Consider the following 24,505-nt stretch of genomic DNA (forward strand, 5'->3'; position numbering starts at 1 on the left):
CCTAGCAAATATGTCTTTGTAATAAACTGTCATGACATTTTTTGTGACCATGATGATAAGTTTCTTTTTAAATTAATTTATAAAATTATTAATTAATTTATAAAATGGAAACACTGACAAAACAATAGGATAAGAGGGGTACAAATCCACACAGTTCCCACCACCAGAACTCCGTATCTCATCCCCTCCCCTGATGGCTTTCCTGTTCTTTAACCCCATGGGAGTATGGACCCAGGGTCATTATGGGGTGCAGAAGGTGGAAGGTCTGGCCTCTATAATTGCTTCCCCACTGAACATGGTCGTTGACAGGTCGATCCATACTCCCATACTCTCTTTCCCTAGTGGGGCAGGGATCTAGGGAAGTGGAGCTCCAGATGTTAGGTTTCTTTTATTATCTTTTTAAAAATTTATTCCCTTTTGTTGACCTTATGGTTTTATTGTTGTAGTTATTATTGATGTCATCTTTGTTGGGTAAGACAGAGAGGAATGGAGAGAGGAAGGGAATACAGAGAAGGGGGAAGAGAAAGATAGACACCTGGAGACCTGCTTCACTGCTTGTGAAGCGACTCCCCTACAGGTGGGAAGCCGGGGGTTCGAACCAGAATCCTTTGGCCGGTCCTTCTGCTTTGCGCCACCTGCACTTAACCCACTGTGCTACAGCCCAACTCCCCAGATGTTAGGTTTCTATCTTTAGGAATGATTTTTTTCAGTATAGTTATGTTTTCATCTTAAAGTTTAATTGATAATATTTTTAGGAAAATATCTCGAAATTGTAATTTATAGAATATTATATACTAAGGCTGGACAGTGGCACACCTAGGTGAACACACACATTACCATGCACAAGGACTTGAATGCAAGTCCCTGATCCCCACCTGAAAGGGTGAAACTTCATGAGCAGTGAAGTAGTGCTGCAGGTGTCTCTCATTCTCTCTCCTTTTCTTTCTTCCCCTCCCCTCTCAATTTACCTCTGTCCTATCAAGTAAAAAAGGAAATGAAAAAAAAAGCTGCTGGGAGCTGTGTATTTGTGCCAGCACAGAGCCCCAGTGATAACCCTGTTGGGGAAAAAAAAAAGGATGATATGTACTGAATATATATACTGAGTTGAAAACTAGTTCAGGAGACCTGAAAAATCTTCAGGTCTGGGGGTTTATTTCTGATCTGAATAGTTAAATTCAAGCATCTCCAGAATCCCATGAGGGTGTGTCAAGTGCGAAGTTGAAGCAGTGAAAAGTCACATTTGAAGCACACAATGTCTTCCAGACTAAGACTGATATACTCTGTATTACTCTAGCTGTAACCCTGACAGCAGATGAAGCATTGTTACCTCTATGAGTTAATGTAACTTGTTCATGGTCATGGAACTCAGGACAAAACCATTCATCTTTGGAGCATTCCATTGGCCCTCCCTTCTCAGAAAACTGTGGAGTTTGGGAGAGCATACCCGTTTGCATTCTGCTTTATCTACTTCCTATTAACTTTCATACACAACTGATACCAACTATTACCTTGCTTGGGAATGGATGGGCACATGCTCTGAATCCTATTACTCAGGTGATGACAAAACTGAGGCCAAACAAATTGTGAGGCCAGGAAGAAGACAGATTCATAAGAATGAGGAACATCAGAGTGAAACTAGTCCCATACTGAGCTACAAAGAATTTACAATAATATAGGCCCTAAGAGATAGCACAATGATTACATAAAAGATTTTCATGTCTGATACTTCAAGATTTTGGATTCAACCCTATGAATCACTTGGTGATAAGCCAGAGTTTAACTGTACTCTGCTTTAAAAAGAAAAGGATTTATGACAGTATAAACAGCAATGGGATAGAATATATGTATGTTCTTTGAGAAATTTCCTCACAAATGTTTTGTATGTTTAACCCACAATTATCTATAAATATATGGATGAATATAAACCTCTATTTTTTTAATGAAAATGGTGGAACTCTGGAGTCCAGAGAAAGAGAAGGCCAATTGTTTGGGTTGACAGAGCTAAATCAGCGACTTCAGGCAAATCACTCTCCTCCCCTGAATCTGTTTTTCTATATGTGTTATATGTGCAGCCCCTGTGAATATAACCTAATGACTTCTGAACACTTCAACTCTGGAATTCAGATCACCACCCAGGTTTAAACAGGGATCACTAAAATTAGTCACATACAGTAATCAACCTTACATAAACGTATTATTGGAACATAACCATAGTGAAAAGACAGAGGAAATTATCAACACTATTGGACATGACAGAAACTAAAAGAAAAACCCAGCCAAACAGAGTTATAAGCCTCCTAGAATAAAATATCAGGGGATGGTCCTAAGGATACTCATCAAAATAAACGTTTTATGGAAGGAAACTTTAGTAAAACCAGTGAAAGTATGAGAGTAGCCTTAATATAAATAGAAGGATAAAGAACACAGTAGCAGAGTTTAAATAGTCAAGGAATCTACCAGCAAAAATACAGAAGTCAAGGATAGAAGTAGTGGATTAAACAATAACATAAACAAATCACCAAGAAAACCAGCTGTATGTTAAGGTAAAGAAAACCCAACAAGGGAGTTGGCTGGTAGTGCACCAGGTTAAATGCAGGTGGCACAAAACACAAGGACCAGCGCAAGGATCCTGGTTCAAACCCCTGGCTCCCCACCTACAGGGAGTCGATTCACAAGCGGTGAAGCAGGTCTACAGGTGTCTATCTTTCTCTCCCCATCTCAGTCTTCCCCATCTCTCTCCATTTCTCTCTGTCCTACCCAACAACGACAACAGCAATAACAACAACAACAATAACTACAACAATTAAAAAGGGCAAAAAATGGAATGAATAAATATTTTTAAAAATTAAAAAAGAAGTAAAAAAAAGAAATCCCAACAAAAATAATAAAGAACTAAGGCAGGGAAGATAGCTCAATATTTATGCAAAAGAACTTTCATACCTGAGAGTCCAAACTCCCAGGTTCATTTCCTTGTACCACCAAAAGCCAGAGCTAAGCAGTGTTCTGATCTCCCTGTGTATTTTTCTTTTCATATCTCTACCTCATTAAAATAATGTGTATTATTAGTGATTCAATAATGATTAAAATTATTATAGGATGAGCGGGGTACAATTCCATACAATTCCCACCACCAGAGTTTTATACCTCACCCCCTCCATTGGAAGGTTCCTTATTCTTTATCCCTCTGGGAGTATGGACCAAAATTCTTTATGGGAGCAGAAGGTGGAAGGTCAGTCTACTGTAATTGTTTCTTTGCTGAACATGAATGTTGGCAGGTTGATCCATTACCCTCAGCCTGCTTTTTATCTTTCCCTAGAAGGAGGCGAGGTCCCAAGACACAATGGTGAGGTTTTCTGCCCAGGGAAGTCAGGATGGCATCTTGGTAACATCTGCAACATGGTTGCTGAAAGGCCCTAAGATATAAAGCAGGAGAAACTGTTTAATAATCAGGAAATTAAGGTAATAATAGAGCAGATGGAACTAAGGTCTTTTCATGTGGGAAGAGGCTAGGAAATCTATTTTAGGTATATTCCAAGGAGCCTATAACATTAGTAGGTTTTGCCTGAGCCTGATAGCTTACATGCAGGTAGAGTAAAAGTGTTGTCTGGGAAGATGGTGTCAGAGTTTGAGATTAGAACTGGAAAACTGGATCAAGGCAGAGAAATATCTTCTAAATATGAAGAAAGCATATAAATACCATTAAGTGTAAACCCCATTGATCTGACCTAGGGCCTATGTCTATTCATATTTAACATAGGAGTCTGTGTAACCTCTGCATCCCTGTCAGTCTGAGCTTGCATTTCATGGTCACAGCTAGGAATATTCTAGGCTGCATTCATTTCAGGGCCAGTTTACTTCAAATAGCAGAGAAGATTGATGCGTCCTCCCTTTGGAGAGTGGGGCATTGTTGTTCTACATTGTTGTTCTACATTGAGGAAAAGGTCCTGTAGAGGCCCACAATAGGATTTATGATGATGTTCCTGATGGAAGTGACCAGTGATGGTGGAGAGAAGGATCTATTAGAGGAGGATCTATTAGCCCATTATATCTATGTGGGAATCTAAGTATTCCCTAACTAGAACCAGCCACCATGTTGCAGATACTACCATGATGCCATCCTGATTTTTCTGGGCATATGACCTCAACAGTGTGTACTTATACCTCACCTCCCAAGAGCCCTATCCCTCTAGGGAAAGATAGAAACAGGATGGATGTATGGGTAGACGTGCCAATATCTATGTTCAGCAAAGAAGCAATTACAGAAGCCAAACCTTCCACCTTCTGCACCCCATAAAGAATTTTGATTCATCTTCCCAGCAGAATAAAGAATAAGCTAGTTTCCAATGGAGGGGATGAGATAAGAAACTCTTACAGTGGGGATTATATGAAATTGTACCCTCTCTTATCCTACAATCTTGCCAATCATTAAACCACTAATTTAATACATAGAAGAAAATATTAGCAGAACACTCCATGCTATTTGCTTCAGAAATGTCTTTGAAGAATCTAATCCAACATCAAGCAAAACAGAACCAAAAATCAAGCAATTGGACTACATCAAACTAAAAAGTTACTACTATTCAGCCAAAGAAAATATCACCCAAAACAGAAAAACACCCTGGTGAGTGGGAGATCTTTACATACTATATATTGGAAAAAGAACTAATACTCAAAATATATAAAGGGCTCACAAATCTTATCAACCAAAAAACAACCCCATTAAAATGGAGAGAGTACATGGATACAATTTCCACTAAAGAAGATATCCAGATGGCCAACAGACATATATAAAAAAAGCTCAGAATCACTGATTATCAGAGAAATGCAAATAAAGATATCAGTGAGATACCACTTTACTCCTTTCATATATCAGAAAGCATGGAAATAAGTACTGTCAAGGATATGGGGGGAAAGGAACACTTTTACACTGTTGGTGGGAAATATAAATTAGTTCAAACCTTGTGAAAAACAGTCTATATTTTCCTCAAAACACTAGAAATGGATCTACTCTTTGACCCAGCAGTCCCCCTCCTAGGGATGTATAAAAAAAAACACACTAAAAAGTAGGAGGGAAAACATATTTAAAGAGATCTATGTATATGTATATTCACAGCAGTGCAGTTTGTAATAGCCCAAACATGAAAGCAAATTCAATAATAGGTAACTAAGAAATTTGTGGTATATATGCACAAGGGAATACTACTCTATTGTCAGAAATTATGAAATGTTCTCCTTTTCCATATTTTGGTTAGAACCCAAAGAGATCATGTTAAGTGAGATAAACTAGAGGGAGAAGGGCAAATACTGGATGATCTTACATATAAGTGGCATTAAATAAGCAAGAGAAGAAATGGGGAACATGGGATCAAACTTGGACTAGGTGAGGTATATTGCAGAAAAGCAAAGGTCTCTGAACTAGTGATGAGAGAGCATACAGTATCCAGTGCATGCTATTGAAGATAGACTTAGATTTGTGATGGGAGTGTTGTACAGACACCTATCATAGGGAGGTAAGATAAATTATCAGTCTCAACAACTGTCCTATAAATCCCTATTTCCCCAAAATAAAAAGGGAAAAAGAACTATGTCAGATAAGTAAAATATAGGAGAGTAAAAGGATACCCTCAAGAAGAATGACCATATCAAAATACTAGTTGAGTTCTTTTTTTCCCTTTCTTCTTTTTTTAATTTTTATTCGTTTATTTATTTATTTTAAAAAAGGAGACATTAACAAAACTGTAGGATAGGAGGGGTACAACTCCACACAATTCCCACCACCCAATCTCCATATCCCATCCCCTCCCCTGATAGCTTTCCCATTCTTTATCCCTCTGCGAGTATGGACCCAAGGTCATTGTGGGATGCAGAAGGTGGAAGGTCTGGCTTCTGTAATTGCTTCCCCGCTAAATATGGGCATTGACTGGTCAATCCATACTCCCAGTCTGCCTCTCTCTTTCCCTAGTAGGGTGGGTCTCTGGGGAGGCAAAGCTCCAGGACACATTGGTGGGGTCCTCTGTCCAAGGAAGTCTGGTTGGCATCCTGCTGGCATCTGGAACCTGGTGGCTGAAAAGAGAGTTAACATACAAAGCCAAACAAATTGTTGAACAATTATGAATAGTGCAGATGAAGTGTTGGGGGGTACTCACTGCAGACTATTGTGTACTTTTGCTTCCAGGTATGTATTTTGCCCTAGTTTATGGAACATGTGAACATAGTCTCTATCTCAGGGGACCTGGTCTATAGCTAGGTTTTGGGACTTTGTTAGGAAGTGAACCACCTGGAAATGGAATTAGAGAATACTATTAAAGGAAAGGTCTCACCTGAGAAATAAAGCTGAAGGGTTGTCATTCCACACCTGAAATCTCTGGACAGTCTGAAGTGAAGCATGCTAAGATGGCACTCATTGCATTGATTAGGTTGTGATCAGCGGATGCAATATTATTTGATATGAATTGAGAGATGCATGCAGGAAAGTGGGCCCCACCCTAAGGTGTTGGTATGTTTCATATTGGTTTGGTCTCCTTCCCCCCACCTCTGGGAGATTGTGGTTTAGCCCTGCTAGTTTCGTGTGCCCCCTTGTCCCCGCCCCAAAGAACCCCTACGGACTTCCAGGGTCCAGGCCGCAGCCACTGGAAGGAGAAAGATGGCGAAGCACATGGTGTGGTGATTTGCCCGCTCGTGAATAAAGATTAAACTGCGTTCTCTGTCCAGCCGTGTGTTCTCGAGTCTCTGTCTACCGCCGTGAAGCTAGCCCGGCCTTCTGGAGCCCCAAACTCTAACAACACTAAGGTTCCAGGACTGGGGGAAATATAGGCTCTATAGTGGAAATGTGAGGTTCCTGCTGTCTTAGAGTTAAAGAAGACAAAGGATAGTTATTGTTATCATCACATTATTTGGTAATTGCCTTAAATTTGAAAAGTCCCTTTGTTAGGATTTGCTGTACAATACCCAACATCTTGTATATAGCTGTGGCACCAGTTGCTTCTGTTTTCCCTTATCTAGGCTTTTGAAAGACTCAATGTATCAAAGACTCATCCTATGTATTAAAAAGATTCAGTCTGTGCTTTAAAAAGTTTGAGACATACAATCAATTTTCCCCTCTCATATTAATTAGTGATTTATATGACTACACTTTAATAGGAGTGTACATAAACACCATTCCCACCACCAAAAGACAGTGTCCCATCCCACCCAGCCACCCCCACCCCTCCGCCGCCCGGGAAAGCCAAATATCCACTGTTCCTCTCACCACAGGGTTTATACTTTGGAGCCCTACTCTAGATTTATTCAAATCCTGCTTTTAGTTTCCCTTTCTGTTCTTCTTTCTCAACTTCTGTTGATGAGTGGGATCATCTCATACTCATCTTTATCTTTCTGACTTAGTTCACTTAACATAATTGCTTCTAGCTCCATCCAAGATGGGTCAGAGAAGGTGGGTTCATTTTTGTTAATAGCTGCATAGTATTCCATTGTGTATATATACCACAGCTTTCTCAGCCACTCATCTGTTGTTGGGCACCTGGGTTGCTTCCAGATTTCATCTATTATGAATTGTGCTACTATGAACATAGGTGTACACATATCTTTTTGGTTGGGTGTTATGGAGTCCTTGGGGTATATCCCCAGGAGAGGAATTACTGGGTCATATAGAAGGTCCATGTCTAGCCTTGTGAGAGTTCTCCAGACTGCTCTCCAGAGAGGCTGGACAAATTTACATTCCCACCAGCAGTGCAGAAGGGTTCCATTCTCCCCACAGCCTCTTCAGCATTTTTTGCTGCTATCCTTTTTGATGTATGCCATTCTCACAGGAGTGAGTTGGTATCTCAATGTTGTCTTCATTTGCATTTCTCTGACAATCAGCGACCTGGAGCAGTATTTCATATGTTTGTTAGCCTTTTGGATCTCCTCTGAAGTGAATATTTTGTTCATATCCTCTGGAAGTTATTAGGCTATATAGCAAGGTATCAGGCTATAAAATCAATGTACAAAAATCAGTGGCATTTCTTTATGCAAACACTAAATCTGAAGAAGAAGACATCCAGAAATCACTCCCATTCACTGTTGCAGCAAAATCAATAAAATACCTGGGAATAAAGCTGACCAAAGAAGTGAAAGACTTATATACTGAAAACTATGAGTCACTATTCAAGGAAATAGAAACTGATACCAAGAAATGGAAATACATTCTATGCTCACGGATTGGAAGAATAAATATCATCAAAATGAATATTCTCCCCAGAGCCATATACAAATTTAATGTGATACCCATCAAAGTTCCACCAATCTTCTTTAAGAGAACAGAACAAAAACTGCAATAATTTATCTGGAACTAGAAAACTCCTAATATCGCCAAAAACATCTTGAGGAAAAGAAACAGAAGTGGAGGCATCACACTCCCAGATCTCAAACTATATTATAAGGGCATCATCATCAAAACAGCCTGGTACTGGAACAAAAATAGGCACACAGACCAGTGGAACAGAATTAAAAGCCCAGAACTAAACCCCCACAGCTACGGACATCTAATCTTTGATAAGGGGGCCCAAAGTATTAAATGGAAGAAGGAGGCTCTCTTCAATAAATGGTTCTGGGAAAACTGGGTTGAAACATGCAGAATAATGAAATTGAAACACTTTATCTCGCCAGAAACAAAAATCAACTCCAAATGGATCAAGGACCTGGATGTTAGACCAGAAACTATCAAATACTTAGAGGAAAACATTGGTGGAACACTTTCCCACCTAAACCTCAAGGACATCTTTAATTAAACAAACCCAATCGTAAGGAAGACTAAACCAGAAACAAACCAATGGGACTACATTAAATTGAAAAACTTCTGCACAGCCAAAGAAACTATCACACAAACAGAGACCCCTCACAGAATGGGAGAAGATCTTCACACACCATACATCAGACAAGAGACTAATAACCAAAATATACAAAGAACTCAGCAAATTTAGCACCAAAAAAGCAAATGGCCCCATCCGAAAATGGGCTGAGGATATGAACTAGTTGGGTTCTTTATAAGCTACACTGTTGTCATGAGCCTTACCATATTCCATGGAAATTAAATTCTCTCATCTGCACTATTATATTTGTTTACAATAGGAACTATAATTATTTTCATTTTCCTATTTCTTAGGACAGAAGATGGAATATAGTAAATACAAGATTTAAAAAATAAGTAAATAAATAGTTAAGTTCATTAAGATAATCAAAACTATGATTAGCATTTTTGTAACTAAATTCAGTGTAAGCAAAGAGGTGAAAACTAGAAATTTAACCTCCTTTCAGGACCATTCTACCTCAAGTAGCAGAGTATGTTTACCCAGCCTTCCTTCAGAAAATGGGGTTATTTATACCTCTGTTGTTCTACATTGAGGGCAAGGTCCTGTAGAGGCCCACAAGAGGGTTTATGATGTTTTTCCTGATGGAGGTTCCCAGTAACGGTGGAGTGTGGGATCTGTTAGTCTAAGCTCTTCATATCTATGTGGGAAACATAGGATTCCCTGACTAGGGGGGGGCCATGATTTTAGTGATTTTGCCTGAGCAACATGTAGATGGGATAAAAATATTGTCTGTGGTTAAAGTTGAAAATAGAACTAAAAAGTTGATTAGGGTAGAGAGTAACTCCCAAACTTGAAGAAAATATATAAAAACAATTAACTGTTTACCCCATCAATCTGACCCAGAACCAAAATATATTCATATTTAGCACAGAAGCCTGTATAACCTCTGAGTCCCTGTCAGTTTGAGCTCACATTCCATGGTCACAGCTGGGAACTTTCTAGGCTTCACTCATTTCAAAACTAGTCTTACCTGAGTGTCAGAATAAGATGACTCAGCCTGTTTATTTATTTTTTTTTCTTCAGAAAGTGTGGCTTTCCCATATAAATGTGGGCAAGGTCCTGGAGAGGCCTTTGAAAGGGCTTATAATGACATTCCAGGTAGAAGTGACCAGTAATGATGGAAAGAAATATATAACTTCTATAAGACTCCTCCCCTGCCCCCCCAAAAAAAACCTCACATGTTGTTTTCGACAGGTTATGTTGTTTTCACTGGGCTGGCTTCACGGGCGGGTAACAGACGACCAGGGACTCATGGTTGAGCTGTAGGCAGTATCTCTTTATTCATGCAGGACGCAGCACAATCTAAGACGAGCTAAGCTAAACTCAAGTTACCCTAAAACTCACAATGCTGTCTTTATATATACTTGCCAAGTAGGGTGGAAACAGGATGTGACATAGAGAGGGTGGAGAGAAAAGTGACTGGTGAAAATCAGAGTGTGACAAGGAGGGGGCAGAGCAGGCGAGAATCCTATCACTGAACCACCAATGCCCTGGAGTGCTTTATGTAAATGTAAAAGTGATTTATGTAAATAGACCAAAGCTTTGAATGGGATTAAATCTATCCCTATATAGACATATGGTTAAGCAGAAGCCAGGGGGAGCTGGCATACTATCCAACACTCACATATGAATTAGAACCCAGAATTGCATGTATTACTGTCAATAAATGGAAACAAGTGAATAGAGGAATGTTCTCCTACCAGCAATATAAGAGGAGTCAGAGAACACAGGTCTGGACTGGAGCTAAAACTGGAATCTGCCATGTTGTATGCATACCTCATTCAAGGCTTCTGATGCAGAGAAGGATCTAACAAAATATTTGCTGAGATCCACAGTGGGCCCTTGTAGCAGGGGAGCTTGTGAAAGGTCCAGGGTTGGGGCAGGAGATTGCCCAGACTAGGGCTCATGTTTGTTGTGTGTGTGCATATGAATATTTGTATTTCTACCCCTCTGTGTGTGAGGCACTACCATCCATGCCTACCTCCTGGTGAGCTGCCTAACCCTTCTGAAGATCCACAACCTACCTGCATCCCTCAGGGCTCTCTCTCCTGCTGCTCCCCACAGTCCTCCTCTACAAGCTCTCCAACCCTGACTATCCTGAGCATGTTCCTCTGTCGTGTGTGTGTGTGTGTGTGTGTGTGTGTGTGTGTGTGTGTGTGTGTGTGTGTGTGTGTGTGTCAGTGGCAGGGGAACTGGTGTGGAAGGAGGATGGCCCTGGGAGAAAAGTGAAGGGTAGAGGGCTGAAGACCTGGGGCCAAGGATGTGTGCCGTGTTCAGCATTCTGCCTCTGAAGCTCCTTTCTCCTTTCTTCTAGGTGAGCTCCCATATCTCAAGTGCCCTCTGCACACAGTGCTCAAGCTCACACCCGTGGCTTATGGTGAGTGTCATTCCCTTTATCTAAGGTAAATCAGATATGGGTCATGATAGGGGTCATTACTGGAGTAATCACCAGTGCCTATCATTTGCACAACAAAATCCTGGGGAAGGTTCCCTAGATGTATGGTGGATGTAATGATGGAGACAGAACTGGTGATGACAAATGGCATCTAAGCTTGGTGCCTGACCAGAGGTTTCTCTGTCTTTACCAGAGTGATGAGAACAGAACAATATGTTGTAGGTACCCCCTACCCAATGGAAACCAAAAGAATTAGTATAGCTTGGAAACATTGAATAAAAGACCAACATAGACAGTTTAGATTATCTCCTGGGATATTAACTAGACATGATAGCTTATAAGTAGGGAAGAGACATAATTAGATCTCTTCTGAGGCATGAACAAGTAGGACAGTGTATTGAAGTCTGAAACAGATAAAAAATAAAAAAGAAAGAAAGAAATCTGAAGCAGGAGTAGAGTCAAGAGCACTGAGACTCCTCTGCCAGGCACAGCCTCCAATGGCAACACCCTCCACTTTCTTCAGGCCCCTCCTCCACACCTCTAATGATTAACACATACAACATTGTCTTCTAAACTATACCTGGAACTGATCACCACAGGGCCGTGACCCCAGGGCTCATCTACCATTTCAACATATAACACAGCTCAGAAGATCCACAGAGCTCCATCAATATTATATCAACTAGATTTCTGTTTCACTGATCATGGGAGATGGAGAATAATCTTTTCTTATCACCTTCTCATTTCCAGTTCTACAACTGAGACCTAGTGAACTGTAAGACTGTTTATTAGGGACAGAGCTGAGTAGAGGCATCACTGGCCCCTCTTAGAACTGGTGTCCTTTCTACACATCACACAATTGGTCTACACTCCTCTCCCTATAGGACAGTTACAGTCTCCACACATGTGAAGCTGGGAGTGTGGGTGGTGATGGCTGGGGGAGGGCCTCAGGGAAGACCCACGCTCACATTGGATGTTTATAGAAGGATGTGTTTTTTTCCCAAGGATGCAAAGTGGAATCTATCTACCTGAATGTGGAGGCCATAAACACACACCGAGAGAAACCTGAGGTAGGTTAAGAACTCCACAGCCTAAGTTAGCACATGGTGACTGTACCTGTCCCAGCCTGAAAGGTCATCCAAACACCACATAGCATGAGTGTTTTGTACCAATAAATAGAATAACCAGCACCCAGAAATAAATGAATTACAGCCCCAAACTTAGGCACCACAGAAATCTTTGTCAAAATAGACTACAGGTTGAGATACCCTAAAACTTGCCTCAAAAAGAAAAAGTCAAGATCCAGATATGGCTGAAAGAAGGGAAGGGAGTTTGGTAGTGAAGACAAAGGCAAAGGATGGGTGAAGTCTCCACACTTCTCTCTTTCTTCTATTAATACTGGTTCTTTCCTCTCAGAATGTGGACATTACCCGAGAATCCGAGGAAGCCCTGGACACTGTCCCTGCTCACTACTGAATCCTTCCCAGGAGGCTAAGTTGCATTTCACCTTTAGAAGCAGTTCTCCTTGCTCTTCTACCTTAAGAAGACTCCAGAATTGGTTCCTCTAAGAAAGGCTTGCTTCCAGTAAAGAAGCCCTCAGAGCTCCAAAATGGATCTAAATTTCTAGCTATACAAGGAGATGACAAGCTCTGGATAAAAAATTTCCTTTCTTAATCCCTAGTCCATTATCAATAAATATTCTTACTGCTTATAAGAGGAATGAGGAAGGTTATTGTCAGGCATTTCCCACATCATCTTCTTAAGACTCTAGCCTTTGAAGTAATATTGATGCTATAGGGCTACAGTATGGGTTAAGGCTTCCTGAAATAAAGAGTTCCAGAGTAGTTCATATCCAAAGTCTCCCAGGCCCCCCTGCCCCTGACCAGCCTCAACTACCTTTCAACTATCCACTTCATGGGGCTTGACATTATACTTCTACTGAATCTGACTTCTTAAACACAAGAATCCCACTATCTGATCACTGTCTTTCCAGTCCTTACAAATCTATGTCATCCACAAAAGCCATGCAGTGCCCTTCCCACACAGTAGACATACATGTGGTATTTTTAATGAACAATAATTGTTCTTGTACTGCATTAGGATCAGTCACTTGATTCCTCTATTGCCTTTCAATATGTTAGAGCTGTATCTTATCTTTGTTTTCCCAGCCAAATCCAGCTTGGATTCTACATTATACCTCTTCAGCTTTTCTCCACTGACCTACCATATAAACAGGTACCAGCATCCCAGTGATGAAGAAATAAACTCATTCATTCACCACCACCTAGCAAGACCAAATCTTCTATAATCCATATTATTTTTGGTTGGAATATACTTAGGGATGATGATTAGTTGCTGAACCAAATTTACTTGATTTAAAATTACAAATTACAAATTTATTTGATTTAAATAAAATCCATAAATCCCATTCAAGCTCAGGGTCACCTTCTGTTACCTGGCATCCTATTCCATTTTACCTTCTCAGTGGTGGGCTACATCAGTCAGTTCCTGACAATTTTATATCTTTTTCTAGTCTAATGATTTTGTCTGCTGTATTTTGTTTTAAAATATATATTCAGCATACTTACTCTCTCTTACTTACCTCCCCCTCAAACACCCTCCCTTGTTCCCAGATGCACCTCAAGTGACCCACTCTATTCTAACATTGTAGCAAAATGTCTCAAAAATGAATTTACACTTACTGTCCAAAACTCTCTCATTCTGCCTTCTGTCACACACTTTCCCCTCTCCATTCCTTAACTCTATCCATAATTTCCTTATCTGCCATTATCTATCCAGTTCCTTATACTATTTTGTTTTACTGCCACCAGGGTTATCTCTGGGGTTTGGTGCCTACACTACAAAACCACCACTCCTGGTGGCCATTTTTCCCCATTTTTTCTTTCTATTTTGTTTAATAGGACAGAGAGAAATTGAGATAAGAAGGGGAGATAGAGAGGAAAACAGATCTGAAGTTCTGCTTCACTGGTTGTGAAGCATCCCCCCTGCAGGTGGGGAGTGGGGGCTTGAACCCAGGTGCTTGCACATGGTTAATATGTTATCTTAACCCAATGCACCGCCACCAAGCCCCCTCTTTATACTATTTATGTCATACTTCCCTGATAGCCTAAACCTGGAGCCTATCAGTTGTGCTGTTCTCTAGCTCATCTAGTAGCTTACAAGTATGACTCATAAAATCATAAGTGCATTGGTAACGCAGCGGGTTAAGCACATATGGCGCAAAGTGCAAGGACCGGCATAGGGAGTCCAGTTCGAGCTCCTGGGTCCCCACCTGCAGGTGAGTCACTTCACTGGCAGTGAAGCAGGCCTGCGGGTGTCTATCTTTCTCTTCCCCACTCTATCTTCTCCTCCTCTCTCCATTTCTCTCTGTCTTATCTAACAATGACAACATCAATAACAACAATAATAATAACTACAACAACAGTAAAAAACAAGGACAACAAAAGGGAAAATAAATAAATATAAAAAAAGAAAAATCGTAAGTGCATTAAGAGAAAGAAAAATACAACTCCTTTTGTAAATGTAAGAGAATACTGATACCAATAGGCCACACCCAAAAAAGGCACTGTACATGAAAAGAAAAATAATAAATCAGGATTAACAGATATATTTATCATAGCCTATAAACCTTGATTAGTAGCTGCTTAGATTGCTCTGTGGACAAAGATTATAAGAATGTACCTTAGCTCATAAGAGAACTGATGCAGTGTTCATAAACATAGGAAATAAACTTGAAAGGGAGCAAGTAGTGGCACTGATTACCATGTGCAAGGACCCGGGTTTAAGCCCCCACTTCCCTCCTACAGAGGGGAAGATTCACAAGTGGTGAAGTAGGTCTGCAGGAGTCTCTCTGTCTCTTACCTTCTTTATCTCCCCTCCTCTCTCAATTTCTATATATCTCTATCCAATAATAAGTAAATTTAAAACTATATATGTATAAAAGGAATAAACCCAAAAACAAAACATCAACAAGAACATATTTTAGTATTAAATATATTATTGTTTTCTTGTTCTTCTTTTATTGTCCTTAACTTCTTACCCTCTCCTCCCTTCTAGCGGTTGATGAAACATCTCCAAATTCCTGTGCCCATCTCCATAAACTTAATTCATAGAAATGTTATAAGTAGCTGGATCTTCACTAGTTATAGAATAAGTTTCAGGCTACTGGGTGAGTCTAGAGAGTTGTTGCTGTTGCTGAGCGCAACACAAAAGCTAGTAGTATAGCAGTCTGCTTCCAAAGCCAGAGCTGGATCCTCCACTAAAAACTGGTATTGATGTTGAGTGGGCCACTAAAAATGGAGCTGGAAATGCACTAACAAGGGTAATATCGGTTTCACTCTGAAACTAAAAGTGATATTGACAGCACTGCTACAATTAGTGTTAGTTCCATCACTGACACTAGTGCCAATGCTAGTCATACCTTCAAAGATTACAATGATTCTTCCACTGATATGAGCAAATGTAGAGTGTACCATCAAAACTATAACTTGACTCTATCACCACTGATAAAGTGGAAAACTGAAATTAATGGTAGCACCTTTTATAGAACAAGTAAGGGTGCTAGATCCTCTACTTTAGTACACAGTTGCTGGCATCTGCATTTTCTTGAACATTAGAATCAATATTTTTATTAGTTATTTAAGAGTTTTCAAAATTATAATATTTCATGGGTGAGATTTCCTATCCACATCATGTGTCTCAGTCATCATACCATCCATCAAATTTCTGTGATACTCCACCCACTTGTTTTCTTACAAGTTCATTTGATTTAGTACTATACATTCTACCAATAAGTGAAACCATCCAATAGTTATTGTTTACCTCTTTCTTATTTCACTTAACATAATCACCTCCAGTCCCATACATTTTGATCCAGATGATACAATCTCATCTATTTGATTGCAAAGTAGTATTGCATTGAATTCCATGACTTCTTTTTTTTTCATGACTTCTTTATTGAGTCATCAGTCAATAGGTATTTAAGTTTCTTTCATATTTTGGTTTTTATAAATAGGGAAACTATGCCCATAGCGGTGAATATACATATTTTCAAACCATGTTTTTATAGGGTGGGAGAGATCACATAATGATTATACAAAGGAACTCTGAAAGCGATTCTCCAAAGTCCCAGAGCTGAGCAGTGCTCTGGTAAAAAAAAAATCACCCAAAAAGAGATCCCTCACAGAATGAGAGACAATCTTCACATGCCATACATCAGACAAGAGATATAATAAACAAAATATACAAAGAGCTCAGCAAACTTAGCAACAAAAAAGCAAATGACCCAATCCAAAAATTGGCAGAAGATATGAACAGAACATTTACCACAGAAAAGATCTAAAAGGCTAAAAAAGACATGAAAATTTGCTGCAGGTCACTGATTGTCAGAGAAAAGCAAATAAAGACAACATTGAGAACCACCTCACTCCTGTGAGAATGTCATACATCAAAAAGGAGAGCAGCAGAGCAGATCTCTTTCTCTCCTCTCCTCTCCTCTCCCACATCAACTAGGAATACCAAAGGAGACCACCTGGGACAGAAATGAGACAGGGCTGGAATGACTACAGGAACCCACCAGGTCACCGATGAGTGCAAACACGTGTGGCTGGTGACAGAGAGGAGCCGAGGGAGAGATTAAGTGAATGGTAACAGTCCAGCAGTTTGTCAGTTGAGACACCACCTCCAGTCTGTTCCACCAATAAGGAGAAAGATGAGGGGAGGAGAGGACTACCTAGAACTCACCAAGTGCAACTCTGGGTCTCCATTGCTACTGCCCTCAGAGTCTGGAGCAGTGGCAGGGAGGGACACCAGGGGAAAGAGATCTAGCCAGGAAACTCAGGAGAAGACCTATACCTCGGTGGCATAGCAGTGGGGCTGTGAAAGTCTCTTAGCATAGCCACTGTAGTATCTCTGCCACACCCTGCTTTATCTCTTGATCACGAGTCAGTGACTAAGCTAAGAAGCCTACTTGTAGTTTAAAAGCCCTCCAGCTCCCATAGCCTACAGGGAAGAAAAAGAAAGAGGCTTTTAAGCCACTGAGCTCCAACTCAGGGATTAAAATACTATTGAAACAACTATTAACTTCCACCACTGTGAACTCTTTAATTACCTTACTTAGACACAAGTCAATTCAGGCAATAGTGATCATTAATTTGAAAAGTACTGAGAAAGGGGACTCACAACATAATATATAAAATGGTTAAAACAACAAGAAGAAATAATGGAGAAACAAACCAGGACAAGAGTCCAGCTAAAAGCTCCCCAAAGGGTGAAGCACAAAATAACAAGTCCAACATCCAAACACTAGCTAAGGAAATAATGACAGGAGTGAGTAAAGAGTTTGAAAGAATTGTAATCAGAAATACAGGAAAAACAAATGAGACTCTGGAAGAAAACACTAATTATCTCAAGGTTATTAGAGAGCTGAAAGCTGAAATAGCTGAGCTAAGAACACAACTAGCTGAACAAGCTGAAACAGTATCAGAGCAGAGTACCAAAATAGGTGAACTCCAGAAGACAGTAGAGGGGAGAGAGAATAGAATCAATGAGACTGAAGACAGAATTAGCAAGATTGAGGATGAACTAGAGACAACTAAAAAGAAGGAATAGATCTCAAAAAGAGATTAAGAGATGCTGAAAACAACAACACATTCATATGGGCTGACTTCAAAAGAAACAATATACGCATTATTGGCTTACCAGAGGAAGAAAGAGAAGGAGAGGAAGAAAGCATTCTTCAGGCCATAATAGCTGAAAACTACTCTAGTCTAGACAACATCAAAGACATAAAGGTTCAAGAAGCCCAGAGGGTCCCAAACAGAATTAACCCAGACATAAAGACACCAAGACACATCATACTTAGAATGGAAAGGAATAAGGATAAAGAAAGGATCCTGAAGGCTGCAAGAGAAAAACAAAAAGTCACCTACAGAGGAAAACCCATAAGATTAGCAGCAGACTTCTCCAACAAACACTACAGGCCAGAAGAGAATGGCAAGATATCTATTGAGTGCTCAATGAGAAAGGCTTTCAACCAAGAATACTATATCCTGCTAGACTGTCATTCAGACTAGATGGAGGCATCAAAACCTTCTCACACAAGCAACAGTTGAAGGAATCAACTATCACCAAGCCTGCACTGAAAGAAGTTCTGAAAGATCTTCTATAAATAGTCAGACCACCATAAATAGGTCATATATCAGAACACTCTAAAACTCTTCAAGAATGGCATTAAAATATCTTCAATCTTTGATATCAATAAATGTCAATGGCCTTAATTCACCTATTAAAAGACACAGAGTAGGAAGATGGATCAGAAAATACAACCCAACAATATGCTGTCTACAGGAAACCCACCTAACTCAACAAGACAAACACATACTTAAAGTGAAAGGATGGAAAACTATGATACAAGCCAATGGCCCACAAAAAAGGGCAGGAACAGCTATTCTCATATCTGACATGATAGACTTTAAAATAGATAAGATTAAAAAAGATAGGAATGGACACTACTTAATGCTCAGAGGATCAGTCAATCAAGAGGACTTAACAATTATTAACATCTATGCACCCAATGAGAAGCCATCTAAATAGATCAAAGGTCTATTGAAAGAGCTACAGCAATATATTAACAGCAACACAGTCATAGTAGGGGACTTCAACACCCCAATATCTCAACCTGAAAGATCATCCAGGCAGAAAATTAATAAAGACATAAGGGAGCTAAATGAAGAGATAGATAAACTAGAACTATTGGATATTTTCAGAGTCATTCATCCCAAGAAACTGGAATACACATTTTACTTAAGTCCACATGGGTCATTCTCAAGGATAGACTATATGTTAGGCCACAAAGACAGCATCAGCAAATTCAAGAGCATTGAAATCATCCCAAGCATCTTCTCAGACCACAGCAGAATTAAACTAACACTTAACAAACAACAAAAGATTAGTAACAGTCCCAGGGAGTCAGGTGTAGCTCAGCGGGTTAAGCACAGGTGGTGCAAAGCACAAAGATAGGCATAAGGATCCGGGTTCAAGCCCCCAGATCCCCACCTGCAGGGGAGTAGCTTCGCAGGTGGTGAAGCAGGTCCACAGGTGTCTATCTTTCTCTCCCCCTCTCTGTCTTCCCCTGCTCTCTCCATTTCTCTCTGTCCTATCCAACAACGATGACAGCAATAACAACAACAACGATAAACAACAAGAGCAACAAAAGGGAAAATAAATAAATAAATAAATGTAAAAAAAAAAAAAAAAGATTAGTAACAGTCCCAAAATGTGGAAGCTCAACAGTACACTTCTTAACAACTTCTGGGTCAAAGAGGAAATAAAGGAAGAAATCACAATGTTTTGAGAGTTCAATGAAAATGAAGACACAAGCTATCAAAATATTTGGGACACAGCTAAGGCAGTTCTGAGAGGGAAGTTCATAGCTATACAAACACACATCAAGAAACAAGAAAAAGCACAAATAAACAGGCTGATTGCACATCTTAAAGACCTAGAAGAAGAAGAACAAAGGAACCCTAAAGCAACCAGAAGGACAGAAATCACTAAAGTTAGGGCAGAAATAAATAACATTGAGAATAAGAAAACCATACAAAAGAACAACGAAAGTAAATGTTGGTTCTTCGAAAGAGTAAACAAATCGACAAACTTTTAGCCAGACTCACAAAACAAAAAAGGGAGAAGACCCAAATAAATTGGATACTAAATGAAAGAGGAGATATCACAACAGACACTGCAGAAATTCAACATATCATGCGAGGCTTCTATGAACAACTATATGCCACCAAGCTATAGAACCTGGAAGAAATGGACGATTTCCTAGATACCTACCAACTTCCAAAACTAAGTAAAGAGGAAGTGGATAACATGAACAGACCTATCACAGCTAATGAAATTGAAACAGTTATCAAAAATCTCCCCAAAATTAAAATTCCTGGACCAGATGGTTTTACAAATGAATTCTACAAAACCTTCAAAGAAAAACTAATGCCTCTACTTATAAAAGTCTTCCAGAAGACTGAAGACACTGGAGTACTCCCTGCCAGCTTCTATGAAGCCAACATCACTCTGATACCAAAAGCAGACAGGGACACAACCAAAAAAGAAAACTACAGACCAATGTCTCTGATGAACATAGATGCTAAAATATTGAACAAAATTCTAGCCAACCGGATACAGCAGTATACCAAAAAGATTGTTCATCATAACCAAGTGTATTTTGTCCCAGGCATGCAAGGTTGACTGAATATACGTAAATCAATCAGTGTAATCCACCTCATCAACAAAAGCAAGACCAAAAACCACATGGTCATATCAATAGATGCAGAGAAAGCCTTTGACAAAATCCAACATCCCTTTATGATCAAAAAACTACAAAAATGGGGAAAGATGGAAAATTGCTGAAGATAGTGGAGTCTATATATAGCAAACCTACAGCCAACATCATACTCAATGGTGAAAAACTGGAAGCATTTCCACTCAGATCAGGTACTAGACAGGGATGCCCACTATCACCATTACTATTCAACATAGTGTTGGAAGTTCTTGCATAGCAATCAGGCAGGAACAAGGAATTAAAGGAATACAGGTTAGAAGAGAAGAAGTCAAACTCTCCCTTTTTGCAGATGACATGATAGTATACACAGAAAAACCTAAGGAATCCAGCAAGAAGCTTTTGGAAATCATCAGGCAATACAGTAAGGTGTCAGGCTACAAAATTAACATTCAAAAGTCAGTAGCATTCCTCTATGCAAACACTAAGTTAGAAGAAGATGAAATCCAGAAATCAATTCCTTTTACTATAGCAACAAAACAATAAAATATCTAGGAATAAGCCTACCCAAAGAAGTGAAAGACTTGTATACTGAAAATTATGAGTCACTACTCAAGGAAATTGAAAAAGACACAAAGAAGTGGAAAGATATTCCATGTTCATGGGTTGGAAGAATTAACATCATTAAAATGAATACACTACCCAGAGCCATCTACAAATTTAATGCTATCCCCATCAGGATCCCAAGCACATTTTTTAGGATAATAGAACAAATGCTACATATGTTTATCGGGAACCAGAAAAGACCTAGAATTGCCAAAACAATCTTGAGAAAAAAGAACAGAACCAGAGGCATCACACTCCCAGATCTCAAATTGTATTATAGGGCCATTGTCATCAAAACTGCTTGGTACTGGAACATGAATAGACACACTGACCAGTGGAATAGAATTGAGAGCCCAGAAGTGAGCCCCACACCTATGGACATCGAATCTTTGACAAAGGGGGCCAGACTATTAAATGGGGAAAGTAGAGTCTCTTCAACAAATGATGTTGGAAACAATGGGTTGAAACTTGCAGAAGAATGAAACTGAATCACTGTATTTCTCCAAATACAAAAGTAAATTCCAAGTGGATCAAGACTTGGATGTTAGACCAGAAACTATCAGATACTTAGAGGGAAATATTGGCAGAACTCTTTTTTGCATACATTATAAAGACATTTTCAATGAAACGAATCCTATTACAAAGAAGACTAAGTCAAGTATAAACCTGTGCGACTATACCAAATTAAAAAGCTTCTTCACAGCAAAAGAAACCACTACCCAAACCAAGAGACCCCTCACAGAATGGGAGAAGATCTTTACATGCCATACATCAGACAATAGTTTAATAACCAACATATATAAAGAGCTTGCCAAACTCAACAACAAGACAACAAATAACTCTATCCAAAAATGGGGGAAAGACATGGACAGAATATTCACCACAGAAGAGATCCAAAAGCCCGAGAAACACATGAAAAAAATCTCTAAGTCTCTGATTGTCAGAGAAATGCAAATAAAGACAACAATGCGATACCACTTCACTCCTGTGAGAATGTCATACATCAGAAAAGGTAACAGCAGCAAATGCTGGAGAGTGTGTGGGGTCAAAGGAACCCTCCTACACTTTTAGTGGGAATGTAAATTGGTCCAACTTCCGTGGAGAATAGACTGGAGAACTCTCACAAGGCTAGAAATGGACCTACCCTATGATCCCGCAATTCCTCTCCTGGGGATATATCCTAAGGAACCCAAAACATCCATCCAGAAAGATCTGTATACACATATGTTCTTAGCAGCACAATTTGTAATAGCCAAAACCTGGAAGCAACCCAGGTGTCCAACAACAGCTGAGTGGCTGAGCAAGTTGTGCTATATATACACAATGGAATACTACTCAGCTATTAAAAATGGTGACTTCACCATTTCCAGCTGATCTTGGATGGACCTTGAAAAATTCATGTTAAGTGAAATAAGTCAGAAACAGAAGGATGAATATGGGATGATACCACTCTCAGGCAGAAGTTGAAAAACAAGATCAGAAAAAAAAAAAAAAAAAAAAAAACACAAGTAGAACCTGAAATGGAATTGGCGTATCGCACCATAGTAAAGGACTCTGGGGTGGGGATGGGTGGGTTGGGAGAATACAGGTCCAAGAAGGATAACAGAGGACCTAGTGGGGGTTGTATTCTTATATGGGAAACTGGGGAATGTTATGCATGTTCAAACTATTGTACTTACTGTTGAATGTAAAACATTAATTCCCCAATAAAGAAATAAAATTTTAAAAAAATTTTTAAAAGGACAGCAACAACAACAACAACAACAACAACAACAACAAAAGGACAGCAGCAACAAATGTTGGAGAGGCTATGGGAACTTCTACACTGCTGGTGGGAATGTAAATTGGTCCAACCTCTCTGGAGAGCTGTCTGGAAAACTCTCACAAGGCTAGAAATATACCTTCAATATGACCCAGTAATTACTCTCCTAGGGATATATCTTAAGCACTCCATAACACCCAACCAAAAAGATATGTGTACACATATGTTCATAGCAGCACAATTCATAATAGCTAAAACCTGGAAGCAACCCAGGTTCCCAACAACAGATGAATGGCTGAGAAAGCTGTGTTATATATATATATATATATATATATATATATATATATACAATGGAATACCGTGCAGCTATTAAGATCAATGAACCCACCTTCTCTGACCCATCTTGGATGTCACTAGAAGGAATTAAGTGAGATAAGTCAGAAAGACAAAGATGAGTATGGGATGATCCCACTCATCAACAGAAGTTGAGAAAGAAGAACAGAAAGGGAAACTCAAAGCAGAAACTGATTGAGTTTGGAGTATGGTACCAAAGTAAAAATTTCTGGGTGGAGAGTAAGGGTAGATGGTCAGCTTCACTGAGTGGGAAGAGGGGAGGAGGGAGGGATACAGACCTTTGGTGATGGCAATGTTGTTAATATACACTCCTATTAACTTACAATCTCACAAATAACTATTTAATTAATATGAGAGAGGAAAATGGATTGAATGTCTGAAATGTTTTGATGCATAGATCATAGCTCTGAGTATATCTTCCTTCAATCTAAGCACTTAAAACTTAAAAGTAGTCAGGTGGCGCAAAGCACAAGAACCAGCGTAAGGATCCTGGTTCGAGCCCCGGCTCCCCGCCTGAAGGAGAGTTGCTTCACAAGCAGTAAAGCAAGTCTGCAGGTGTCTCTCTGTCTTTTTCCCTCTCTATCTCCCTCCCTTCTCGAATTCTTTCTGTCTCTATCCAGAAAAAATAACTAAAATAAAAATAAATAAAAAAATAAATAAAAACTTCAAAGTAGTAATCAGATTGAATTTCAACAGTGGGCTCAGCTGTAAATACATTTCTAATAATGACTTGTTCTTTGAAATATTGTATCCAAAAAGGTTAGACCAAGGAGAACAGAAGCAACTGGTGGGGTTACTTTGTAAAACACAGCTATATAGAAGTAGCATAAAAGGACATAAATTGGGAGTCAGGCAGTAGCAGCGGGTTAAGCACATGTGGCACGAAGCATAAGGACCCGTGTAAGGATCAAGCCCCTGGCTCCCCACCTGCAGACGGATCGCTTCACAGGTGGTGAAACAGGTCTGCAGGTGTCTCTCTTCCTCTCCCCATCTCTGTATTCCCCTCCGCTCTCCATTTCTCTGTCCTATCCAGTAATGATGACATCAACAATAATAAAAAAAACAAGGGCAACAAAGGGGAAGATAAATTTAAAAATTTTTAAAAGGACATAAATTATTGTGAGATCTTTTATGATACAGCAAATCCTAAAAATGATATTTTCAAAGTTAACCCAAATGCCGAATAATTTGCTTACAGCAATAACTATCAATTGCCTTCTTAAACCCTAAGACAGTAG

At 39.5% G+C, this 24,505-nt stretch overlaps 1 protein-coding gene across 7 annotated transcripts in view; it reads left to right on the plus strand.

The window, feature by feature from the left end:
* Positions 1-15,257, plus strand: part of PFKFB1 (6-phosphofructo-2-kinase/fructose-2,6-biphosphatase 1) — a 93,495-nt gene extending 78,238 nt beyond the window's left edge. For 5 of the 7 annotated variants that reach the window (XM_016194164.2, XM_060183369.1, XM_016194165.2 and 2 more), the window contains 3 exons: positions 11,164-11,226; positions 12,250-12,314; positions 12,661-15,257. In XM_016194164.2, the coding sequence (XP_016049650.1) occupies positions 11,164-11,226; positions 12,250-12,314; positions 12,661-12,720 (188 nt within the window). In that variant the 3' untranslated portion in view covers positions 12,721-15,257. Of the gene's footprint in view, positions 1-4,489; positions 4,755-9,142; positions 10,024-11,163; positions 11,227-12,249; positions 12,315-12,660 lie in introns of those variants that run through there. The other 2 variants (XM_016194166.2, XM_060183370.1) reach the window with 2 other exon arrangements.
* The last annotated feature ends 9,248 nt before the right edge of the window (positions 15,258-24,505 follow it).

Source organism: Erinaceus europaeus, chromosome X, assembly GCF_950295315.1.
Source record: "Erinaceus europaeus chromosome X, mEriEur2.1, whole genome shotgun sequence".
In the NCBI taxonomy this organism is placed as follows: Eukaryota; Metazoa; Chordata; class Mammalia; order Eulipotyphla; family Erinaceidae; genus Erinaceus; species Erinaceus europaeus.